The sequence below is a fragment of the Exophiala mesophila genome (genome assembly GCF_000836275.1).
Source record: "Exophiala mesophila strain CBS 40295 unplaced genomic scaffold supercont1.1, whole genome shotgun sequence".
NCBI lineage: Eukaryota > Fungi > Ascomycota > Eurotiomycetes > Chaetothyriales > Herpotrichiellaceae > Exophiala > Exophiala mesophila.
The window spans coordinates 2,029,875-2,050,027 of NW_015622504.1; the positions used below are offsets into that span (position 1 = coordinate 2,029,875).

Consider the following 20,153-nt stretch of genomic DNA (forward strand, 5'->3'; position numbering starts at 1 on the left):
AGACTGAGGTGGATGCATCTGGACCACCTGCACCTGCACCTGCACCTGCACCTGCACCTGCACCTGCACCTGCACCTGCACCTGCACCTGCACCTGCACCTGCACCTGCACTTACAGTAACTGAAGATGCAGGTGGAAGCCACGCCCCCAAACCACTCCGTACAGAGCAATTGCCAATGCAGCCATGACAGAATCAACAGCAAGAACGACCCTATCAACCACCCACCAATCAAAGTCACAGCCTAGAAACTGTTACTGATGATTTGCATTCGCGGCGCTTTAATTGCCGGAAACGCCATCTCCGCCATCACCGCCGGCTCGTCACGCTGCAAGGCGCCAAAACGGTTCTGGTGAAGGCTTCGGCCACTAAAGAACCCCCCAAGTCCCCCCAAGTCCCCCCAAGTCCCCCACGCGCTCGTGTCACCAGGAAACAGTTCGCTGGGATAAATCGATGCGACATTGTGGGCAACTTGTACAAGACCTGTCAATTTGTTGCCCTCATTTATTGCCTCCATCTGACAGGTCACACAATGTCTCAAGCAAACCTCATTCTCGGGTCTGCCCTCGCTGCCCTGCTCTATTTCGCCTGTCTGGCCATCTATCGGCTCTATTTCAGCCCCGTCGCCCACATCCCCGGGCCCATCCTCGCGAAGATTACCTTTTGGTACGAGTTCTACTACGATGTCGTCCTGACTGGCCAGTACACCTTCAAAATCAGACAACTGCATGACCAGTATGGCCCTATCATCCGCATCAACCCAGAAGAAGTTCACGTTGCCGACCCCGACTTCTACGACATTGTCTTCACTGGTGCCTCCCAGAAGCGTGACAAGTGGGCGTGGTTCTGCGACCAGTTTGGTATTCCTGATTCCGCCTTTGCCACGGTCAAGCACGATGTCCACCGCATGCGTCGAGCTGCACTCAACCCCTTCTTCTCTAAAGCCAAGGTGCGCAGTCTACAGCCTCTGATTCAACAAGTTGCCCAACAACTTCTCTCTCGTTTCGAGGAATTCAAACACGATGCCGAGCACATGACTCTGTCATTGGCCTACGCCGCCCTGACAAATGGTACGTTTTCTTGCCACCACCACATCTGGACTGACTGACCCTTACAAGACGTGGCCGAAATGTATGCTCTGGGACGTAATGACAATCGAATTGAGGCAAAAGACTTTGATCCTAGCTTTCACGACGCCTCGGTCGCAGGAAGCACCATGGGTCATCTGACCAAACAGATGCCCTGGATCCTGCATCTCATGCAAGTGCTTCCGGACTCGGTGGCGGTCATGATGGACCCTAACATGGCTTCCTATGTGAAGCTGCAAAGAGTATGCTCGGTGCCGACCAGTGGGGCGTTCTCTGCTGACAGGCTTGGTTATAGGATATCAAAGCCCAAATTCAAGTCATCCAAAGTAACCGGAATAGTGACATGTACAAAGCTGCTGCCCACCAGACCATCTTTCATGAAATCCTCAACAGCAACCTCCCCGATTCGGAAAAATCTCCGTCTCGACTCTGGCAAGATGGCCAAGTCACAGTCATCGCCGGGACACTGACAACAGCATCTGCCCTCTCATACGCGACTTACAGCCTCCTCACCCAACCCCAAACCCTCAAGCACCTTCGAGACGAGTTGAGAGATGCCATCCCAAATGTTGACCGACTTCCACCATTGGCCAGCCTTGAACAACTCCCTTACCTCCGATCGTGCATCAAAGAATCTCTCCGGCTCAGCAACGGGGTCAGTTCTCGATTGCAGCGGATTGACCCGGACAAGCCCATATACTTTACAGATCAAACAAAGCACAATGGAAAGACGTATATCCTTCCTCCCGGTACTCCCATCTCCTTGACGGGGATGCTGATTCACACCGACCCCAACTACTTTCAAGAGCCATTTGCCTTCCGGCCTGAACGGTGGCTTGAAAATCCGGGGCTGGAAAAATACCTTGTTCCGTTTGGGCGAGGTTCAAGGCAATGCATTGGCATGGAATTGGCGTACGCGGAGTTGTATATAACTTTGGCGCTTGTGTTTCGATGCTACGGCAGCGCCGATGTGCAGATGGACGGAGATCGGGGCCTCCTAGAGTTGTACGACACCCAGTTTGAGCGAGATATCGAAATTGTGGGTGACGGAATCACACCACTCAACCGAAAGGAAAGCAAGGGCTTGAGGGTGCGAGTGAAGGATGTCTAGGCTTTAGCTCGCCGAGAATGGAATGGATGATGGCTTGGGGTAGAATCAGGGTTCACCAGCACATGTTTTAAATGCTGACCTGATGCGCCAGCCTAGGTATGCATTGGTACTGTTGTAGCCAATGTCGCAGTCTGCTGAGGGTCTGGAAGTGTGTGCTGTCAAGTGATGGCGCCAGGGCATCTGCAGGCTCCTGCGGGCAAGCCAGGTATACCTACCTACCTAGGTACATGAGCATGTACAGTCCCTAACTTGGCGTACTTCGGTCCTTCCACAGGTACAAAATACCAGCCTACGGAACGCCTCTAAGTACATTCTAACCCGTTTCCATCCAAGGTTGGGCGTGTGCTGTGGGTGCTTCAAGGGCGGAGGGGTCCAGAGCTTGCCGGATTCTTACCTAAAAGTCCCTAGCCAAGGTCGCTTTGCAATATGCAGTGGCAGGAGAGAAGCCCCTGATGCGCCCCCGACTGATCTGGAGCTTCTAATCGAGCCTGGCATCAATCATCTTATGCAGTACGAATCACGATTTACATTATGACGGACTCTAGGGAAACACAGCCAGTGTGTAATTGAGATCCATCTAGACGACAAATCATACTGATCACATTGATGGCATCAATACAAACATCAGGACTTCGTCATCCTTAAGATGCTCAACGGGCTCGTAATGGTGTTTGCTTGCAGCTTCTCCTAGTCTTGGGACTGCGTCTGCATCTGCATCTACTGCTGCAAGGTCAGTCTAAGCTGGTAATTTCATCCAACAGTTGATGTGCATGGAATGGCATGGATCATGTTATACGGAGTAGTATGTGCATCCAACCCTGCTCTCCTCAAGTTATTACTCTTTGCCGCGCCGTCAGGCTTTGAGTCCATTCAAACTTTCCTGTTAGTGAATTTCCATTAGCAACCAACAACCTGAATCTGACCGTTAAAATTCTCCCCATCTCATGGCATCGCAACCTATCATGCAGCCAGGGCGTCCAGACGACAGGATGTTTTCCACTCCCACCCGAGACCGACGTTAGACACACGCGACACTCCACACAGGGTGCCACACACTCGCTGTACAACCCAACCGTGTCAGCATCTGCCAGGATGTCAACCGTCTTCGGGACCCAACACGAAGCCCTTTTCCCGGGTCCAAGCCCTGTCCATCCACTCTCCCATTTCTCATCAACACACAGCTCCAAGACAGGGCAAATATGTCGTTTGTTTTTCGGTACGGTTGATGGTTACCCACGACTTTACAATTTGAATCCGAAGTCGGGAGTCTGCTAGGTCATATTATTGATTGCATGCGTATCGTCCTAAGGACGCACAGACGCAGTGGCGACAATGGCAGACCACGATCCGACAGCTGCTGTGAAAGAATCTCACTCACGCTCCCCGGCCGAAGGCAGCGATCACTCCTCCCCCAACGATCCCAGCAACGCGGCCATGGCGGAATTCCATCTCAACATCGAGGTCGGCTCCGACCAGGATTCGACATTTGGTGGCAGCGATGAGGGTGGCAGCACAACCACCACGTCCCTGGCGTCCAGCGTCTTTGATTATGTCTACGAGGTCAGCACAGACGCGCCTGTTTTTCCCCCGTCGGGCCACGATGGCCTGCCTGCGCCCGACTGACAAACACAGAATGGCAGACGATACCACAAGTACCGCGAGGGCTCATACGCACTACCCAACGACGACCAGGAACAGGAACGGCTCGACATGTTACACCATATCTTTGGACTCGTGATCGGTGGCGCCCTCCACAAGTCGCCGATATCCAGCCCACATAATGTGCTCGACATTGGCACCGGTACTGGCATCTGGGCTCTCGATTTCGCGGACGAATACCCCGAAGCCCAGGTTCTGGGTAACGACTTATCGCCGATCCAACCTAGTTGGACCGCACCCAACTGCCGCTTTGTCGTCGACGACGTTGAAAGCCCCTGGGCCTACCCCGCCTCGAAACGGTTTGACCTGATCCACCAACGCAACATGGTCGGCAGCATCGCCAACTGGCCACGATTATTCCAGCAGGCATTCGACCACCTCGCTCCTGGCGGGTGGTACGAGGCACAGGAATTTGACGTCTGGTTTCACGCCCAGGCCGAGCCGCTGAGCGAGGAATCTCACATCATGAAATGGCAGACCCTGCTGGACCAGGCAAGCTCTCAATTTGGCAAGCGTCTCAATTGCTTCGACGAGGTCTTGACCGCATTTGGAGGCGTTAGCTTTGAAAATGTCACACATGAAATATTTAAAGTCCCAATTGGAAGATGGCCCAAGGACCGCAAACTCCGGGAGACGGGCATGTACCTTCAAGCACAGATGCTTGACTCGGTTGAACCTGTGTCCATGGCATATTTCACCCGTGTTCTGGGCTGGACTCGTGAAGAAACCCTGGTCTTTATTGCCAAAGTCCGAAAGGAGTTCCAGAATGATCGCTCTTGTCTCTATGTCTACTGTCATTTTCTACGAGGACAAAAGCCTGCTGCTGAATGAGAGGGTGTCGTGCTGCGTACTTGATACAGTTCGCACGAACAAGAGAACCAGGCCAAATCATGCTCGAGGGTCTTGAGGTATGAAAACACCTCCAAGCCTGCAATGTCAGGCCATATGCTGGTCAAGGGTCTTGAGACCCAGATGGCGACTTTCCCAGAGTCATAAAACACTCAGAAGTATACCTGGTTGTCCTGGGAAGTGTTTCCGATCAACGCTCACTGTCTACGACCAAGCACTTGCAGCCAGGCCGCTGGAAGAAGGACGAGTCGCTGTCACTGAGAGGTCAAGGATCCAAGGATAGCCAACTGAGGACCTTCAGAACTGCTGTAGAAGGCTAGTTCAGAAGAGCAGTAACCACCACGACGCGTAGTCACCCTCGAGAAATGGGTAAGTCGCGGTTGAGGAGAAGAACCAATGGAAGACATGACAATTTCCACCGGGCAACTACGTGACCACAAATCATGCAAGCTCTTGCTTTGATCTATACTTTTGCCAGAGCAGAGCTTGTGTCTAGCAATAATACATACTATGTTGTCCTCATCCATCTTTAACAGGTACGTAAAGTGCGGGGTCTATACGGAGTACGAGATGTTTAGGAAACCCAAGTGAAGTGAAGCTGACATGACATGGCGGGGTCTGTCTCAGGCACCATTTGCACCCTTGCACTTGCCCCAGCAGCTGCACGCAGCTGCCAACTGAAGTGGCACTTGAACTGGCAACCACCAACTTCCCCGGCCCTCGGCCCCCATCGCTCTTGCCAGCCCTCGGCCACGGGAATCGCCAATCTGACTCGCTAACCAATTAAGCACAAGAACACATCGCAGATTTGCCTGCGCTTCACACCGTCAGATCTCGCTTACATCCACCAGACGGTACGCTCGAGGGCCCTGTGCCTAACCACACACCCTCCACGCACCTTAGTCAACCATATCCACGTCAGTCTATTCATTGCCTACCGAGATCTCCTGCAAACCTCGGGGTCGATCACCAGCTAACTGGACACACTAGTACATCGCTGACTCGGTTTCGATCACTCGATACACTCGATTCATAATATTTCCTGCCAAGTTGTTCAACATGCTTGTTCACATTGGATGCCTTGACAATGCACAACCGATGGCTGCTTCCGAAAAGCCTAGAATCTATTCATCCACCGAATTACGGGCTCTTGTCCAGGACAAAATGTCTACTCTGCAGATCCCCTCATGACCAGACCATTGGTACACGTACCCACAGGCTGGATCTATTGTCTGAAGGATAACCGTCTGGTATGGGCCAAGGCCTTCTTTGAGCGAATCCGATCGACCGGGTGGTTTTGATCGTTGTGCTCCGCAAGCCAATTCTTGTGGATCTTTCAAAGGCGGGGTCCGAGGGGTCATCATGCGTCTGTCCGAGAGCCCGGGAGCATATATCAAGGACATCATGGCCCCTGCCTCAGCTGGAGTTCCTCTTTTCCAACAGTTATAGCTTGAGCACCACCCGTCGCTGCGAACCCTGTCAATACCAAGTCCTCTCATCCACCGAGCCATAATGGTTCTCGAAGTCTACTGTGACCCATGCACCGTCAACAGCCACAAGGTGTTGGCCGCCCTGGACTACCTAGGCACGAAATACAACTTCCACCATGTCAACTATTTCATAGGTGAACACAAGAGCCCTGAGTACATGAAAATAAACCCTAATGCCACTGTGCCTGCCGCCGTCGATGGAGACCTACACCTCACCCAGTCCAACTCCATCTTGCTATACATTGCTGAAGGAAACGAAGAGGCTTACCCCTCAGACCGCAAACTCCGGGCACAAATCAACACTTGGTTGCTCTGGGAGGCCTCTTGTTGGTTCCAGAGCTGCTATGTCTACCTGGTGGAATATGTCGTCAAGCCCTTGTTGAAGGCTGAGCCTGACCCAGCCGTAATCGATGCCGAGTCGGAGCGTTTCAACAGACTCGCTGGCATTCTCGACACCCAACTTAGCAAGACAAAGTACCTTGTTGGTGACCATATTACTATTGCCGACTTTGCCGTCGCAGCCCCCGCACATCTGCACGCCGCCCAACAGCTCCCTCTAGATAAATACCCCAATCTCAAACGCTGGTTAGCCGACATGGACAAGGTACCTAGCTGGCAAAAGACACAAGGTGCAGTGGACAAAGCGCTACTGCCAGGTAAGCCAGCCACCAATGGCACTGGGTCGGCCAAAGGGGTCAAGGCTAATTTCAACTACACCAAGGACGTTGACCCAAAGTTGACCGAGATCTACTTCTACGAGACCGATGCCGCCAAAGACACCCACGAGCCCGGTGACGACCCGCACGAGATGACGGTGATGGATGGCTGGCATCGGGCCGATTCCTTTTCGACTGAGAAAGAGGGGTTTGCCCTTGGAAATTTCCATACAGGATTCGAGGAGTGGGAGGATGAAGATGCTGTGCGATCTCAATTTTATCCAGAGGTAGTCGACTTTCTCAAAAAGACAACAGGTGCCACGCGGGTCTTGGTGTTTGACCACACGATCCGCACGCAGAAAAACCAGGCCAAGAAGTTGACCCAGGAAACCAATACATCACAGCGAGCTCCTGTGATGCTAGTTCACTGCGACTACACCGCCGAGTCAGGTCCTCTGCGGGTTCGCCAATTACTTCCAGACGAGGCCGATGATCTACTGTCACGCCGCGTCGCCTTCTATAACGTCTGGAAACCTCTCCACAACATTGTCGAAGAACGGCCTCTGGCCATGTGCGATGTCTCTTCCTCGCCCTCATCCGACTTCTTCAAGCTTCACCTTCGCTACCGCGACCGGAACGGCGAAAACTATGTGATGCGCCACTCGCCATCCCACAAGTGGTGGTATTTTCCCAAGATCACGCCCGAACAAGTCATTCTCCTCAAGACTTATGAGTCTGACACGTCAGGTCGAGCTCGTTTCGTCGGTCATTCGGCTTTTGAAGATCCTACTTCGCCTCCAAATGCCCCTATCCGGGAGAGTATCGAGATCCGTACCATTGCATTCTTCTGAGCCCGTTACTATATGGATCAATATCGGTTTGAGGTCTTGGTGTATCTTGCTAGCTGGTCAAGATTAATGTCAGCTGTCCAGGGAGGCGCAGGGGTCCTGTTCAGGTTGCTTCGTGTGCCAAACACAATATCTGGTTTCATACTTTATCTAGCCGTGTAACGTAACGATTCTGGGTTGTCTATAATGCAGCGTCAAAACGATATCATTAGTCGAGTCAAAGACAACATCTGAATTCTTGGATACAACCCGTGACATAGGACTTGACCATCGCACATTCAATAATTTGACTATGATTACAACAAGAGTGCTTCCATTGGGATGATACTAGAGCAGCAGGAGGAGTACTTGTAGTAGAGCTTGATCAAAGTGTATAGAGGTGTACTTTAGTTCATAACCAAGTTCTCTTATTATTACATTCCTGATTCAGCCAAGAGGCTATCCATTCATTGCTATCTCATCCGATTAGATCCTAATCCATCCGATCCAATCCAATCCAATTAAGCCAACTGTCCACGCACCACACCGGGCACATAGTTCGCAGTATGTGAATCAGTAAAGAATCCAGCTGGATTTGCCTCGATCTGCGACAAAGTAAATCCCGAAGCAGAACCCGTATCGACACCAGCATCATTGTTGATTCCCGTGCGGAACGGTCCTGTCAAGCAACCAACTGATCGACGAACCACGTTGCGGTCATTGCTGATGGGTGTAGGGTTGGGGAATGCCAATCGAGGTGGGCCGGCGGCTCCCTTGGGTCCTTCGTGGATGTGTGTGGCGGTCAGGGCGGCGGATTGATAGTCGCCGGTGACGCCGGTTAAGGTGATGTTCTGCATGAGGAAAAATATGGTGGTTAGTTTGGGAGGGACAAGGTTTAAAGGAGTATTGATGATGAAGGGGAGTGGTGTTGTGAATACTTACGTAGCAGATGACATCGAGGATCGTGTTGATGCCGTAGTTGTAGATACCTCGGGCGCCGGGCTCGCCTGGTGTGACTTGGGTGCCGTTGATGACTTGGTCGGGAGTGGCGATCACCGAGTAGGTCGATGTGAAGACGAAAGGGAAGTTGTCCTTTGCGCCGCCACTGCTGCCGCCACCACCGCCAGTGGTGGGGCAGTCATCCTTGGGTGGGCTGACGGGGGCGGGAGTGTTGTCATCAGGCGTGGAGCCACCGTTGTCTGGTGCTGGGACGGGAGCGGGAGTTGGCTTGCTGAATCCAGGTCGCTTGAACCACCAACTAGGGCGTCCTTGAGGTTCGGCAACAGGGGTGGCGGCAGCGAAGCCGGCGAAGGTGCATGCCGCAGCGGCAAGAATGGTAGTGGTCTTCATATTGATGGGAAGGGAGTGGGATTGAATGAAAACTTGGAATGGAATGAAATAAAGTGTCTGGGATTCAAACGAGTGACTGAGACCCAGAAATATGGATGTTGTTGGAAGTAATTGCTTGCAAGAAGAATCTCTGGCAAAAGACTGGGAACTTGCAGTGATTTATATAGATATTCTCCTACCTTGACCAAACTTCCTCCTTCGAGCTGTCAAACTCCCTCCGGGAGAGAATAATCGTATGGGTGATTGGAAAAGATGATCATCCAAAATGCCACTAGGCTTGGGATGTCACCAAAGAGCCATAAGCGGACGAAGAGACTGGGATACCCTTCCTCAAATGAGATCAGCGAGTCCCGATACAGTCGATCAGATGGTGGTTTCTCAAGACAAGCATTCGCAAGATTGCCATAGACAGCAGAGGGGATGTTGTTTGGCAGCGATGGCATTTTCCCAGCCGCTGTTTGCCCAGAGGTCAAGAGTCTCCAGAGTCATCCCGGAGAATTTATCCTAGAGACTGGAGATCCAAGTGGCTGTCATGCTGTCCGAATTAGGGTTCATGCGTGATTTAACACCTCCACATTCGTGCTGGGCTGACGATCCCCGGCTCGAGCTGTGCAGATCTGATGGTCCGATGACGGCAAGGGCGATCGCTGTCAACAAGATCTGGTCTGGGGGTGTTCTGATGTTGCTCTTGGGCAGTCAACAGATACAAAAAGCAGGATTCATTGGTAATGGCTGTCTGGGGAATCTCTCCTCGAGTGAATTCAAAAATGACCATCACCCGCCTACCTTACCTCGAGCGAGACATTGATTCTGCTGGTTCCGCTATTCGAACACACACGTTCTAGACTGGGTGAGCGTACGCACTATACGCACAGGTGTGAATCTCAAGATCTTGGTGGAACAGTGGATGAGAATCACAGACAATCTCCGTCCAAAGCTTCGACGTCGGAGGAAAAATGTCTTCAAAGCCTTGTCGAGTCTTGGCATTGATCGACTTCTGGGGAAGGAGACACGGGAGGGAAGGAGCCACCTGCCGACTTTGGCAATTTCTCAATACGGACATGTTTGCTTGGCGATATCTTGTTTGGGACTCGAGTTGCAATCCATTTGGTCGAGCCCCTGACTGATGGATCGATCGTCTTCTTTCAGAGATCTGGCTGTACGATATGCATGGGGTTGTGGATCGAGACGGGAGATCGATCTAGAGATCTGATCTATAAAAGACTAGGAGGGGATTTTCGGTTATCGAATCATTTCTCGGCACGGGGTCAGTGAATGTTACCACTTCATGCCTCTATCCTAATTCCCCTAACTCACGATCTATCGATGTAGGTATACATGGATATCTGTTCAAGTCGAATCACCATCTTCACTTACTCCATAGCCAATGTATGAACCATAAAATCTTCACGAACCCAAAGCATTCTGTTTCTCAAAAGGTTACATTCTTGGCCACGGCTCACCTCACTCCACTGCCCAGCCAATAGCGGAGACCTAACAGGCTCTTTCATCCCTCATTTCCCTTCCATGATCTGCTGACATGGAGCTTAGAAGAAGTTGGAACTGGGTCGTGCTGCGCCTTGTCACGCGCCGACCAGAGACAATTGGATTGGAATGTCTCAGCCTGAATATGGCGATGAAAAACCGTGTGCAACCAGCGTAGGGAGGGTTCCTATGGTCGAATAGGCACATGGAAAGAATTCCAATATTCAGCCAGTAGAATATTCTCCCTAACGACAAGACTCCTTGCTAGTTGTCTTGACTATCGACTTGCGCATAGAATACGATACATACTCTGACCCTAGTCTCCTCGCTTACGATGAACAGAACATCCGCCATTGTCAACTAAATCCCATATTCATCGGCCAGATCAGTCCAAGCGGAAACTATTCTATCCACATCGCTTTTCTTAATAGGAATCCGATGAGGCCCATCCCATTCCACTAGAGTCGCAGTCCCCGCTGCACAATAATCCTCCACCAACCGGCGATGCAAATGTAAACCCTCATCCTTGAGACCATGGACATGTAACGTAGGAATCTTCAATTTCATATCTGGACGCTCATAGATACTGTCGAGGTCTGCCGCGTCCGGCAAGCCACCCGCCGACTGCATCCAAGGAAACTGCTCCGACTCTGGATTGAGACTGACCATGGGCGCCCGTCCGGCCAAAATGACTGCGAATCGCCATGGTCCGTCCTTTTCTTGTAACTGTTGCTCGTACAGCATGCTGGCTGCTAGCTTGGCGCCCTGGCTGAATCCCAATAGCCCGACCCATTCGCCAGTTCCAGGGTCGCTTTCCATACATCGCTCAATGGTGTACTCTAGCTCGTATGAGCATGCTGCAGCGTCGATCTCGGCGTGTGACTCAAGCCATCGAAACCAGCGTCTGAATGGGCCCCAGTCTGAGTATACGGGATGTACACCGACTCCCTCGTGGCAGAAGAATGGCGCGTCGACGAAAACAAATCGAAATCGGTTTTTGAGTTTGTCGTGGTTGAGAAAGGCTCGTAATTGGGCTTTGAATATTGCTGAGTTGACCCCTCCTCCATGGATTGCTAGGATCCGAGGGAGGCCCAGCGTTGGATCTGGGGTTGACATGTTTGAGGTCTGGTTGGAATCCGAGGAGGATACCCACTCAAATTCTAGGGAGTCCTCCTTGACGAGATTCTTGTGTCTTGGTACCTAGATGAACGGTGATATTAACATCTGTCGAGACTCTTCACTGCTGAATGTCTCTGGTATGTTATTCTGACGACGAGACGAAGACAAAGTGAGTTGATGTGTTGGGTTATGTTAGCTGACATGCGGTCACTATGATCCTTGTTGTCAATGTAATCTTGGTCGCCTAAAAATAGCACAGCATCATATCTTGCCAAGCATCCAAAACATATCAGATTATACCTAGTATAGATATAAGAATGATATATCTTTCCTTCTACATCGTGTGTCATGACCGGCTCATTGTGTAGTGATGGGCATGGTACTCGAGACATGCACAGGCGACCATAAGACTACTCATCACCATATTTCCCATTGAGACTAAATTGTCTGTGTTATCAATCCAATTCTTCATGACCTTGATACCGAAAACGTAGAATGTAAACGGTCTGGTCTGCCTCAAACTAAGAGTACATGGTGGTTTGGCCCTATGCCCTCTCCTTTTCATCTCCTACCACCGCGACTAGTGATGGCATGCGACTGTTGCATGTTTTGGAAAATCAACTTGAAACCATTACATAGATCCCGCATTGTAGGGTATGGTTGTCTCATCAGTTCAAATCCTGATGGAATCACCTTGACTGGCCAGTCTTGCAGCTTCGCATTTTGGCCAGCTTTGAAAACCAGGTGGAATGAGCCTGGTCGTTCGCGGTTGAGGCAGAATTGGTACATGGATCGCTTGGGATTGGCGTTGGTGTACGTGGTCAGCCACTCCTCTAAAACACAATGTTAGCAAAGTTCGAGACCTCACGTCCTCCTCTGGTGTTCACTTACCGAGCGCTGATTTCGACTTGTCCTGGAACTTTTCGTGACCAGTCATTTCATCCACCTTTTTCGCCATATTCTCCACGTGTAGAGCGATCAACTCATCGAGATCCGAGTAATTGTAACGGCCTCCAACTCGCAACGTCTTGCCTAGAGCAAACTCGTTCTCCTTGTCCAGCTCGAGCACGTCGATATGCTGGAAGATGCCGTCCGCCACTTTCCATGTCACAGCCAAGTGATCTGAACCTTTGGACGATGGTCGAATTACCACATCACCCCGATTCTGACTGCCCAGATACTCCTCGGCCTGCTTGGAGTTGAATGGTCGGAAGAATCGATGTTTGATCACCCGCGTAACTCGGTTGCCTGACTCACTCTTTTCCTGGAGCAGTTTCTTATCCGCCGCCTCCTCGCGGTCGTCCCATTCATCGTAGTTGCGTTCATGGTGGTTGGATCTTTGGAAGGGCGTCTTGATGTCATCTTCTCGTAAGCTCACCATGACGCTAAAGTCCTTTCGGTTGATAGACGTGATATGTCCCTGTACCGCTTGGTGAATCGTGTACAGTTGCTTGGGCGATATGCCACTTTCCACAAACTGCTCCGTGTCGATGACGGCATCCAGGCCAGAGTCCAGCTTGCCCTCCACAAAATTATCAGTCACTCGTTTGAGAACCACAGGGACGTTCATTCCTCGTTGGAGAGAATCCCGGGTTTCGCCCGTGAGCATCGTAAAGATTTCAGACTCCCCAAGATTGCTGCGGAATGAGTTTCGAAGTTCTTCGTAGGGTTCGATGAGTTCAGCGCGGATTGTTTCGAGCGTCGACCTCTTCTTGGAATTCAAGTTGGTCTCCAACTGTTCGGCATATTCCTCCAGAACAAGATCGTTGACGCGATCTTGTGCATCCTCATTGATCAAGCGGCGAACAATTGCAGCCGACCCGCCCTCCTGGCGTTCCGCCTCAATGTCCTCCTCGTCCAACTCCAGCGCATCAGCAGCCATTTTCCGTGCAATATCGTAGTCTTCAGGATGGATACGTGTTCCGTCAAGGTATTCTGATGTGGGCTCTTGCTTGTCGAATTCGATATAGAGCGTAGCCGCGGCGTTGTTCCATACCTTCAACCCCATCGCCTGGTGAGCATCGTTGAGGCCTAGTAGATCTTCTCTGGTGGAGATTGATCCACCATTGAGGTTCATGACCTTCAACAGATGGGAGGCTTTACGTGGACCTAGGCCACAGACGTAGGGCAGGAGGTTAGCAATGGCTGGATCACTTGTTGCTTCATTAACATCAACACCAACCATGTTGACATTGTCAACCAAGGCCATCTCTAGCTTTCTCCAAAGTTTCTCTTGGGGAAGGAGGTTCTGCCCAGGGTGGAAGTTGACAGAAACAAGGTCGCGACCAACAGCGGCATACTCCTTGAGTGGATCTTGTATGTATCGAGCCAGAGCAACGCAGTATAGCGCTAGTGTTGGAAACCCTGGGTGATCGGTTTTGGCTCGGTCGCTGTTCTGGTACATTCGCGCAACCTCGTCATTGACAATGAGGACTTCGAGCAAATCACTCTCGTCGCGGTCGTCCTCAGTGGTGTAGACAGGTCCACGGAGATCATGGTTCTTGACCAAGGCCACGATGTTGGAGTGAAGCTTGCGGACATCGGGACACCAGCCTGACACTCCAATAATTTCAGGCTCTCGGCGGCGGATGACTTCGACGAGTTCCGCAACATTTTTGCCATCGGCAATGCCCTTTTCACTATCCCCGGGACTAAGGTCTTTGTATCGACCATGTTCTAAGACTCTGCCATCGTCATTAACGTACGCCCAGAAGACATAGTCGCGCCCCGGTGTGCCACCTCCATTGCTTAGAGTTAGCACACGAGGTGTGGTACCCTTCTTCATCCCGCGTGGTTGATACGGAGCCTGGTCAAGACGTTGGTTGAACTCTTCCCGGCATTCATTACCAATGTTATTTTCACATTGCTCCTTGAGATTTTCTTTGACCAATCGTGCCATGAGTTTCATGACGCGGTCGACGGCAATTGAAACGGCGTCTCGGCGTTCAGCATTCCAAGCGTCTGCGATGGTGGAATAGTTGTCTGTCTCAATGTGCTTATACAGCTGCTTCTTGTATGTATCAATCGCCTGGAGTCGAACTCGGATCTCGATCAGGCCCTCTTCCTCGGCTTTGAGCATTTTCAGGAAAAGTTCTGGCTGCTGGAAAAAGCTTCCAAAGTCCTGGTTCCGTAAGTATTTGAATTCGTAGTATGGGTGCTGCTCATCAATTTTTCTCAGGCCCTTTTCCGTACGATGGCAGTCAATGACGCCTTGAATGTAGACATTCTTTCTGATGAGGCCTCGGAATCTGGGGCTGGTGACGAGTTCTTCGATGAACATCGACCGTCCAGCTTTGAGCACTTGAGTTCCTGTGGAGAATTCGTCGTCGACCATGGAGTCTGCCATGCTCTCGGGATTGTCGGTGGGATCTTCCGTATACGTCCTCACGCCTTCACGGGAAGCATTCTGCGCAAAAGCGTCTGCTGTAATTCCAAACCCGCGAACAAGCCCATAGGCCTTTGCAGCCCGGATCTCCTCAAAGACAGACCGAGTGGATGCTTTCTTTTGAGACATGTTGATCCCGTTGGTCTCGCCATTCGAGGTCAATGCGAGATCTTTAAGCTGGGATCCATACTGGAAATGCAGGTAGTCTTGTAGATCCTGCAATTCTTCCATGGTCGCCGCCAAAGGCAACATCTCTTCAAAGGTCTGATCTTCCTGTACATTTGCGGATCGCAGGTCTCCATAGAGTTTTCTCATGGCTTGTCGCTTTTCGATTAGGGCTCGAAATTTGAGGTCTTGTTCAAATATCTGCCAAAGATCCCGTTGCTGGAGGAGTCTGGTGGCCTCGGATGTGGTGCGGCGATCATCATCTCTGCCAACCACTCTCTGAACGACATGGAGTAGATAATCTTTGCGGTTTGACAGGATGAATGGTGGTTCGAAATCATCTCTGACCATGAATTCCAAAACCTGTGCCACAGCTTGTTTAAATGGTTCATGGAGCTCCGATGGGAATTGTTTCGCAGGCAGCATGAGCTTCGAGATCCAGGAGGACTCTTCCTTGAATTCTTCATCCGTGAGCTCGACGTGCTTGTAAGGTTTGCGGGCAATCTGATGGCGCTCCGGTTCGTCGGTAAACCTGATGAGGTTGTCCTCATCCGTCAACAAGCGCTCTGCGAGCTGAGAGGGCTCGAAGACGTCTTTCAGGTCGAGATGTTTGTCCTTCTGAGCCTCCTCTTCATCAGCTTCTAATTCCTTCTCGAGAGCGAAGTCGTAGTCGGTGCCGTCACCAAAAGCGGCTCGGAAGTCTTCGAGGGCGGCTTCGTCAAGGCCGGCAGCATCGGCGATGCCTAGATCGGGAAGGCCACGTCGTGTGGATCGGGCGACCTCTTCATCCTCGCGCTGGCGTTGATGTTCGTCGTCCGAGAAAACATCTTCTTCGATGAAATCATCGAATTCGTCCTGAGCGCCTCTTCGGTCGGTTCTCTCGGCGCGTCTGTACTCGATGACATCGTCCTCTTCGTCTGAATTGTCGCGGAACATATCATTGAGGCCATATGAGCGTTTTGTCTCACGATCTTCTCTTGGACCTCGCTTGAGGCGCTTGAATTTGGGCTCTGTCGTATCTTCGGCGGGTTTTAGACCGATGAGTTCGAGATCTTCTTCGTCGAGGTTTTCGTCTTCTCGATCACGTTCTTCTCGTCGTCGTTTCCGGCGTTCGCGTTTTCTCTCGCGCCTGGCAACATCGTCTTCGTCTTCGTCTTCGTCGACAATGAAGCCTTCGGCGACCTGGTACACGTTAGCGAGAGATAGACAAAGAGGATAAGGGCTGAGGAAAACTGTACCTCTGCAGCTGCCTCCTCGTCGTCATCGTCATCGTCGTCTTCTGAGGAATCATCAAAGTGTTTCCTGTCTCTGTTGGAATGTTCGCGCACTTCGCCAGTTTCTTCATCGAAGGAATCTTCGTTTTCATCATCATCCACTTCGGCTGTGTCCTCTATGAAATTTCGAGACATGTTGACGGTCTGGGGGAGAGTAGAGGACCGGTTCTTGGAGTGATGATGGATCGAGTACTGTGAATCCAACCACGAGGAACCAAGGGATAGGAGGAGATGGCGAGAGGTTGAAGGAGGGAGAGGCGCAGGGACAGAAAGGAAACACTTGATCTGGCAGGACAATTGTTGTATGAGAGTCCAACTCGAAATTCGCCAAAGTTTCTGGATTCGGCGCGAGAATGCATGTCGGACAAACACGTGTACTACTCCACCGTAACTTACATGAAATCCCACAATGATCCGACCTAAATCTTCATCTCTCGGATTAGAGTTAATCCACATCCGAGGCTTCACAGCTACTCTGTACGATATACGATACATATTTACGGAGTATGTTCATTCACGTGATGGACGCGTTGGGCCCCCACCCTTGCTCTTGCCTCCAACTTTCCATACCTTTCCCAGAACGGAGTGCGTCGTACTACGGCGTCTAGGCCAGGCATCTCATTCACTCAGCGACAAAGAATATTCCATTAGGCGCTTTCACTTGGACCAGCCTCTCATGGATTGGTGAATTGGGGTTGAATCATTGCCTGATGCAATAAACCTGGATCCATCTTTGACGAATTACCGGAGGCTGTTGCTGTGCTTTCACATTCAAACAACGCAGTCTTGAGCAGTGCTGAAGCCCTGTTACATGCTACATGCGAACCACTGGTACTCCATACTTGGCCCCTATCTGGCGCCTCAAACATTCCCCTCCAGTTTCACAATCCACAATCTCCAACAACTTGACTCAGTCTCAGAGGACACCCTACTAGCACCTTCAATACCTACCCGTTCGTCTAGCCACCGCTTGCATGCTCCTGCTTCGATAAAGATCCTCCTCATCGTGGCACCGCAGCTTTTCTCCAACAACAGCCAAAATACCATTGCCATCACCACCCCCCTTCCTAGGTATACCCGTCATTCCTCGCCTGCGTCCGCAGCCTGTCGCCTTCCATCGCTTGCCATCGTAACGCCTCTCCGGCGCCTGATGGATTGCACCTTCACAGCATCAGTGGCCTGAATTAGCCGCCCTTTTTACGTTGCCTTTGTCCCAACGATATCCTGACACAATCCTTCTATAGCTATTGTGGTGCATCTTTTTGTTGCACTTCTAAATTGGCTGTCCAACTTCCAACCTCCTCCTCCCTTGCCACCTCCTTTACCATGTCCGACCCTTTCAAGGCCCGCACCCTGAAGAGGAAGAATGTCAAAGGCTTGGCCCTGAATGCCCCAGCTCCCCGAGCTGCTCCTTCAGATGGCGATTCCCAAATTCCTGGAGCCTTGGGGAACACCGAGAGTGATCGTACGGATACCTTGGAGATCGGGTTGGAATTCAAACTCGACCTGAGAAGTGAAGATCTTGTGGTGCTCAAAGAACTGGGTGCAGGAAATGGAGGAACAGTTAGTAAGGTCATGCATGCCTCCACGAAGGTGATCATGGCACGGAAGGTAAGCAACCCGGATCCATGTGATGACCAGCTTGACTAAGGTATGGCAGATCATCAGAGTAGATGCCAAAGAGAATGTCCGGAAACAGATTGTGAGAGAACTGCAAGTGGGACATGATTGCTCGTCCCCGTACGTCATTACGTTCTACGGAGCTTTCCAGAACGAGGCTCGTGACATTGTGCTTTGTATGGAATACATGGACTGCGGGTAAGTTGGCCGAAACTGGACTTCGTCTGGCATGACTGATGTGTCGACAGATCTTTGGACCGGATATCGAGGGACTTCGGGCCCATCCGCGTGGACGTTCTTGGAAAAATCACGGAATCCATTCTGGGAGGTCTGGTCTATCTCTACGAAGCCCACCGTATCATGCATCGAGATATCAAACCATCCAATGTCCTGGTCAACTCGAGAGGTAGCATCAAACTGTGTGACTTTGGTGTTGCCACCGAAACCGTCAACTCGGTTGCCAACACGTTTGTTGGGACATCCACCTACATGGCCCCCGAACGGATTCAGGGCGGTGCATATTCGATCAAGTCAGATGTGTGGAGTGTTGGATTGACTGTCATGGAACTTGCCATTGGAAGATTTCCTTTTGATTCCAACGATTCTGCTGCTGGAGACCGAGCGAGTGCTGGTCCAATGGGCATCCTTGACCTTCTCCAACAAATTGTACATGAGCCGGCGCCGAAGCTGCCCAAGAGCGAAGCATTCCCAAGCATCTTGGAAGACTTTGTGGCCAAATGCTTGTTAAAGAGCCCCGACGAACGACCAACGCCCCGAGAGCTATACGACCAAGACAACTTCTTGCAGGCAGCGAAGCGAACACCGGTCGATTTACAAGAATGGGCTGTGTCAATGATGGATCGTCATAACCGGAAGTCATACCTCGCACCCCCAGCGCCTAAGTCGCTCAAAAGTGACGGGACGACATCGGATTCCTCGTATGCGACATCTGCCACATCGACACCCTCTTTCACGGGTGACGTTCGCGGCACGCCAGTAACAGCGAGGAAATACACCAGTCCCACGTCGGGCAACATTCCCGTGGCTGGGCCTCAGTTTGCCATGACCACGACATCTCAGTTCACGCCTACTGGGATTGTTGAAAGATCACCGCCACCTCCTCTCTCACTCCAGCACCTGTCTCTGGAGACTCGGGACTCTCCTAATCCTCTTGGACCACGTTCAAATCGACTCGGATACGACAACAGGGACAACATCCCCGAACCTGCGTCGGCAATTGAGCCTTCGCAACGGCCAATGTTTCCACCACGCACGAGTTCAAGTAACTCGATAGCGAGCAACCGAAATCCGTTGATAAGTCCCGCACTTGCGATTCGGCAGCCTCCTCCCACCGGGCCTCTACCGGCGCCTCCCCTGAAGGAGCTACCGGTGCCACCAGCTTTGAGAAGTGGTGGAGGCTTCGCAAGTCCCCATCGACACCGGTGATGTTGCGGAGATTAAGTGTGGAATAGGACTATTGAGGATGGTGATTGCGGCTGACTAGAAGTGCTTGACTGAAAATGACAGGGCTAGCATACGCATGGCGTTGTTGACGGCGTACCAATATGCACATATTCTGGCGTTTGATTCATGCAGGCATTTTGGAGATTGAGCGTACAGTAGATGGACAAGAAGTAAAGTCACAATTCTTTTGGCAGCGATGAAAGTGTGATCCAAGGCTCTCTTGATACGATCTATTTTCCTTTGGAGTGTGAAGCCCTGGTCAGAACGCTTTTCGTTTCACGCCGAAGCGTTTATATCTACATTTCCTTTTATGGTGGAACTCGGAGCAGAAAGAAGATATACAGTAGCGGGTATGGACGGGCTATGGGAGGAGGGAGTGAGTGAGTGAGTGAGTGGACTGACTGCGAGTTATCAGGTGTGAATGGGACAATCTCAAGGCAGCAACAATAAATGTCTCTGAGTACCTACATGGGAAGGAACCATTGTGGTTGTTGTATTCATGTCGTTGCAGGCAGGACCATTCCATCGCCAAGGCCAGCGAGACCCTTCCTTCTCTCTTTAGGCGTAACAATTTACCCCCCATCAGCCACACCAGCCACGATTTGCATGTTAT

At 51.3% G+C, this 20,153-nt stretch overlaps 7 protein-coding genes across 7 annotated transcripts; 4 read left to right on the forward strand and 3 right to left on the reverse strand.

Annotated features, from left to right (window-relative positions):
• Nucleotides 1-426: 426 nt before the first annotated feature.
• PV10_00649 (uncharacterized protein) lies at nucleotides 427-2,515 on the forward strand. The gene is made up of 3 exons (XM_016364757.1): nucleotides 427-1,068; nucleotides 1,117-1,328; nucleotides 1,382-2,515. The coding sequence occupies exons 1-3, from the start codon at nucleotides 531-533 to the stop codon at nucleotides 2,195-2,197; spliced, it is 1,566 nt and encodes a 521-aa protein (XP_016228406.1). The 5' UTR covers nucleotides 427-530; the 3' UTR covers nucleotides 2,198-2,515.
• Nucleotides 2,516-3,124: 609 nt separating this feature from the next.
• PV10_00650 (uncharacterized protein) lies at nucleotides 3,125-5,237 on the forward strand. The gene is made up of 2 exons (XM_016364758.1): nucleotides 3,125-3,757; nucleotides 3,830-5,237. Exons 1-2 carry the CDS (start codon nucleotides 3,530-3,532, stop codon nucleotides 4,685-4,687), a joined length of 1,086 nt encoding a protein of 361 aa, XP_016228407.1. The 5' UTR covers nucleotides 3,125-3,529; the 3' UTR covers nucleotides 4,688-5,237.
• An 85-nt stretch (nucleotides 5,238-5,322) lies between these two features.
• Nucleotides 5,323-7,953, forward strand: PV10_00651 (uncharacterized protein). Its single transcript, XM_016364759.1, has 2 exons — nucleotides 5,323-5,622; nucleotides 5,696-7,953. The coding sequence occupies exon 2, from the start codon at nucleotides 6,218-6,220 to the stop codon at nucleotides 7,700-7,702; it is 1,485 nt and encodes a 494-aa protein (XP_016228408.1). The 5' UTR covers nucleotides 5,323-5,622; nucleotides 5,696-6,217; the 3' UTR covers nucleotides 7,703-7,953.
• Nucleotides 7,954-8,197: 244 nt separating this feature from the next.
• Nucleotides 8,198-9,028, reverse strand: PV10_00652 (uncharacterized protein; the record flags this gene model as incomplete). The annotated part of the gene is made up of 2 exons (XM_016364760.1): nucleotides 8,198-8,529; nucleotides 8,621-9,028. 2 exons carry the CDS (start codon nucleotides 9,026-9,028, stop codon nucleotides 8,200-8,202), a joined length of 738 nt encoding a protein of 245 aa, XP_016228409.1. The 3' UTR covers nucleotides 8,198-8,199.
• A 1,715-nt stretch (nucleotides 9,029-10,743) lies between these two features.
• PV10_00653 (uncharacterized protein) lies at nucleotides 10,744-11,839 on the reverse strand. The gene has a single exon (XM_016364761.1). It carries the CDS (start codon nucleotides 11,627-11,629, stop codon nucleotides 10,874-10,876), a length of 756 nt encoding a protein of 251 aa, XP_016228410.1. The 5' UTR covers nucleotides 11,630-11,839; the 3' UTR covers nucleotides 10,744-10,873.
• Nucleotides 11,840-11,936: 97 nt separating this feature from the next.
• Nucleotides 11,937-16,730, reverse strand: PV10_00654 (uncharacterized protein). The gene is made up of 3 exons (XM_016364762.1): nucleotides 16,421-16,730; nucleotides 12,524-16,364; nucleotides 11,937-12,465 (listed from the first exon to the last, which is right to left on the reverse strand). Exons 1-3 carry the CDS (start codon nucleotides 16,589-16,591, stop codon nucleotides 12,194-12,196), a joined length of 4,284 nt encoding a protein of 1,427 aa, XP_016228411.1. The 5' UTR covers nucleotides 16,592-16,730; the 3' UTR covers nucleotides 11,937-12,193.
• A 349-nt stretch (nucleotides 16,731-17,079) lies between these two features.
• On the forward strand, nucleotides 17,080-20,146 carry PV10_00655 (uncharacterized protein). The gene is made up of 3 exons (XM_016364763.1): nucleotides 17,080-18,067; nucleotides 18,117-18,274; nucleotides 18,325-20,146. Exons 1-3 carry the CDS (start codon nucleotides 17,783-17,785, stop codon nucleotides 19,520-19,522), a joined length of 1,641 nt encoding a protein of 546 aa, XP_016228412.1. The 5' UTR covers nucleotides 17,080-17,782; the 3' UTR covers nucleotides 19,523-20,146.
• The last annotated feature ends 7 nt before the right edge of the window (nucleotides 20,147-20,153 follow it).